Source organism: Apium graveolens, chromosome 4, assembly GCF_009905375.1.
Source record: "Apium graveolens cultivar Ventura chromosome 4, ASM990537v1, whole genome shotgun sequence".
Lineage (NCBI taxonomy): Eukaryota > Viridiplantae > Streptophyta > Magnoliopsida > Apiales > Apiaceae > Apium > Apium graveolens.
Genome location: NC_133650.1, coordinates 139757110 through 139761879, shown reverse-complemented (window position 1 = coordinate 139761879; position 4770 = coordinate 139757110). Strand labels below are relative to the sequence as shown.

The 4770-nt window shown below is 40.6% G+C and overlaps 1 protein-coding gene across 1 annotated transcript; it reads right to left on the bottom strand.

Annotated features, from left to right (window-relative positions):
• Positions 1–1394: 1394 nt before the first annotated feature.
• On the bottom strand, positions 1395–2526 carry LOC141719029 (putative mitochondrial protein AtMg00860). The gene is made up of 2 exons (XM_074521410.1): positions 2353–2526; positions 1395–1901 (listed from the first exon to the last, which is right to left on the bottom strand). The coding sequence occupies exons 1-2, from the start codon at positions 2524–2526 to the stop codon at positions 1395–1397; spliced, it is 681 nt and encodes a 226-aa protein (XP_074377511.1).
• Positions 2527–4770: the final 2244 nt, after the last annotated feature.

Below are 4770 nucleotides of genomic sequence, written 5' to 3'. Positions count from 1 at the left end.
GATACTCTCAACAATACCAATGACCCTATCTCAAAATTCATATCCTTCCGAGGTAAATCTGTATTCTTCCTCTATCTATCATAGGCGGTTTCCAACCTCCTCCGAATCAATGCTACTGCATCTTTAGTCTGTTGCACTAGCTCATGTCCTAACACTTCCTTTTCTCCTACTTTGACCCAATACAATGGTGATCTGCACTTACGTCCATATAAGGCTTCGTAGGGTGGCATTCCGATGCTAGCATGGTAACTGTTATTGCAAGAAAACTCAATCAACGGTAAATGATCATCCCAGTTTCCTTTGAAATCCAAAGCACAAACCCTTAACATGTCTTCTATTATCTGAATCGTTCTCTTACTTTGGCCATCTGTCTGAGGATGATAAGCGGTGCTCATATTTAACTTAGTTCCAAGACACTCTTGAAACTTATTCAAAAAATCTTGAGTTAAATCTTGGGTCTCGGTCTGACACAATGGACACAGGAACTCCATGCTTAGTTATTATTTCATCCAGATACATTTTAACTAACTTTTCCAAAGAATATCTCTCGTTGATAGGGAGGAAATGTGCTGACTTGGTCAATCTATCAATGATTACCCAAATAGCGTCATGATTCAACTTTGTCTTTGGAAATCCTACTACAAAATCCATTGCAATCTCTTCCCATTTCCACTGTGGAATCTCTAGGGGTTGCAACAATCCACTTGGCCTTTGATGTTCTGCCTTTACTATCTAACACACGTGACATTTGCTGACCCAATTCACAATCTCATTCTTCATTCCTGGTAACCAGAAGTTCTTCTTTAAGTCTTGATACATTTTGGTACTCCCTGGTGAATAGAGATCCTAGAATTATGAGCTTCTCACAAAATCTCATTCTTCAATTCAATCATATTGGGAATCCATATTCTTGAAGAAAACCTGAACATACCTTTGTTATCCCTTTGAGTACAAACTTCTTCTCCCGTCAAATTATCCAATCCTTCATTTATAACTTCCTTTTGACACTTTCTTGTTCTTTCCATCAATTCTGGATTAAAAGTGATTTCATATAAATGCTCTTTATTACCTTCTGGCACTCGAACTTTAATTTCCAGCTTTTCCAATTCCCTTGCTAGTTCTTCTGAAACTTCGATCTTATTCAGTCATTCTTTCCTGCTTAAGGCATCTGCTACCACATTAGCTTAGCCCGGATGATAGTTGATGGAACAATCATAATCCTTAATCAGCTCCAACCATCTTCGTTGTCTCATGTTTAAATCCTTCTGGGTGAATATATACTTTAAGCTTTTATGATCCGTATAGATGTCGCACTTCTCTCCGTATAAGTAATGCCTCCACAGCTTCAATGTAAATACTATTGCTACTAATTCCAAATCATGCACTGGGTATTTCTATTCATGAGGTTTTAACTGCCCAGACATATAAGCAATAACCTTATCATGTTGCATTAATACACAGCCTAAACCTTTCAGAGTAGCGTCACTGTAGATTACGAAATTCCATGTTTCATATGGCAATGCTAACACAGGTGATGTCACTAATCTCTTTTTCAACTCCTGGAAACTTGCTTCACATTTCTCGGTCCAAACAAACCTCTCATTTTTCTTGGTCAGCTTGGTCAATGGAGTTGCAATCTTGGCAAAGTCTTTCACAAATCTTCGGTAGTACCCTTCTAGTCCAAGAAAACTTCTAACTTTTGTCGGAGTCTTCGGCTGTTCCCATCTGGATACAGCTTCAATCTTCATGGGATCCACTTTGATACCATCCTTACCTACTATATGACCCAAAAACTGGACTTCATCCAACCAAAATTCACATTTCGGAAACTTAGCGTACAACTGCTTTTCTCCCAGCCTTTGCAAAGCAATCCTCGGATGTTCGTCATGGTCGTCTTTAGTCTTTGAGTAGATGAGGATGTCATCAATAAATACAATAACACTTATCCAAGTACTTCTTATACACCCGGTTCATTAAATCCATAAAAGTCACTGGTGCATTAGTCAATCCAAATGAAAACACTAAAAACTCATAATGTCCATACCTATTTCTAAATGCATTCTTTGGTATATCTTCAGGCTTGATTTTCAGCTGGTGATAAGCCGATCTTAAGTCAATCTTCGAGAAATAACACGCTCCTTTAAGCTGGTCAAATAAGTCATCAATCCTAGGTAGAGGATACTTATTCTTGATGGTTAACTTATTCAGTTCCCGATAATCAATACACAACCTCATGCTTTCGTCTTTCTTCTTTATAAATAACACGGGTGCGCCCCATGGGGACACACTTGGTCTAATTATCCCTTTATCCAAAAGTTCCTGAAGTTGTTTAGCTAGTTCTTTCATTTCTACTGGGGTCATACGATAAGGAGCCTTTGAAACTGGTTCTGCTCCCAGAATTAGGTCGATAGAGAACTCAATCTCACGATCGGGTGGTAATCCTGGCAACTCATCTGTAAAAACATCCGAAAATTCACTGACTATAGGAATCTCGTCCAGATTTGGTGCCTTTTTCTCAGTGTCCATAATATAGGCTAAATACGCCTCACATCCTTGTCTCAACATTTTTCTTGCTTTAAGTATCGAGAGAAATTTCTTGTTTCTGTCCTTGGTAAGCTAATCTGACATTATCTTCTCTATACAATAAAATTTTATTTTTCTTACAATCAATATTTTCCTTATGCTGGGACAACCAATACATTCCTAGAATCATATCAAATTCTCCTCTCAAAGGGTATAAGGTCCACTGAAAAGGAATGCCCGTGGATTTCTAATTGACATCTAGGGAAAAATTGACTTACTGAAATTTTATCCTGATTGGCAACTTCTATGGTCAAGGGCTCAGCTAAATCTTTCAACATTAAATCCATACTACTTACATATTCGTTTGATATAAATGATTTAGGCACAGAATTAAGAGAAAGCGTAGCTACAACTACATCTGAATCCTGAGCATTACATCTCTTGGTCATCTTGAAGGTTCTGGCTCTTGATGTGCTGGTTTCCGGTCCTTGAGATACACTACCTCCTACGCAGCCCAGAGATGTGACCTTACAGTTTCTGGCAATAGGTTCGACCTTACCACACTTAAAGTGGGTGACTCCGGGGTCCCTGGATTACACTCAAACGCATAATGGCCTTTTTGATCACACTTAAAACACTGGACATCCTTTCTGCATTGACCACTATGCTTCTTACCATATGACTTACATTCTATAATTGGCTTGGTTGACTGAACTGGGGTAGAAGCAACTGAGGTGACACCGGAACTCGTCTGGGAAAAACCTTTTCTCTAGAATCTCTGGTTCCTATTCCGACCAAATTTCCTTGTGAACTTCTAACTGGATTCTTCTCGATCCGCCTTATCAGTACCACTATCAAACTTCCTTTTCTTATTGCTTCTCAATCAATAGGGCGGCCTGAACTACAGAGGTATACGTCTTGAGCTACAAAGCCACCCCTCCACTACGAATCTCAGTATTCACATATCCAGGGGCTAATCGGGCCAATTCCGTAAACTTGGCCTCATACTCAGCCACACTTTTCTCACCTTGCTTTAATTCTAAAAACTCCACTTCCAATTGATTTTATAGACAATCCGGAAAATACTTCTCCAAGGACAACTCCGTAAATCTGGTCCAAGAAACAGGATCCTCTCCTTCTAGTGCACGCGTGGATTCCCACCAAAAATTTGCTTCACCCTTGAGAAAATAACTAGCATAATCCGTCTTTGAATCATCACTGACCTAAATAAGGGTAAAGGCCTTCTCCATTTCCTTAAGCCAAACTCTAGTAGCAATCAGGTCTACCTCGCCCTTAAACTATGGGGGTTTAACTGACTGGAAGGACTTGAAACTAACGGTTTTGTTTGGCTATCTCGGCTGGGGTTGTTGCTGAAGCTGCAACTGTTGTTGGATTTGTTGGTGTTGTATGAATTGCTGTTGTTATTGCTGCTGTTGCAGAACTTGTCGTTGCTGTAGCTGGAATTATTCTTGTTGCTGAGCCATCTGATTAGACTGTTGGCACAGAAAATCTAGCAATCCATCCATGGATGGGCCCCCATCAGAGTTTCTGCTAGAAGAATTGGACGGAATATTCTTCTTGGGAGGCATTCTCTTGAAACACAACAAAAAGGTTTTATATGAAAATTGTGCCCCCGGGTAGCAACATTTTTATGTATCAGGAAAATGATGCCACAATAAAATATTCCCTTCCTTGTCTACTACAAAACTTGGTGTCATAGCAGCCTCCGCCTACTACAAACTACAGCAACATAATATACATATATAAAGGAAACAACTACAGAACTCCTACAAACCAACTCTGAGCTCTGTATCTCACTGCGAAAACTCTGATCTAACCACTGCCACTGCCACCGATAGATCCTAACTCAAATACCAACCAGTTCACCAGATCCTGGTACTGAACAGCCCTAAACTATGAGTTAATGAAACGGTTAACGGACCTAGCTCTCTCTACAGCAGTCTGAGTCGAGGATCGCACTCGCTCCTGAACATCGGGTGGAGGGGCAGGGAAAGGTCCAACTGGTACCTGGTCAAGCTGTGCAGCTAGCCCCGGGCTCTTCTCTCTAATGAAAGACTAGTTCACCGCTCGGTGAACATGGTAGGGGATCGGAGAAGAAGCACCTGAAGGAACAGATGGAGGGATAGGAGATCTCGAGGTGGAAGAACTAGGAGCACAACCTAGAGGGAAATCCCTAATAGCAGATACTGACCTTCGTACCCAACAAGGATGGGCACTAGGTCCTGA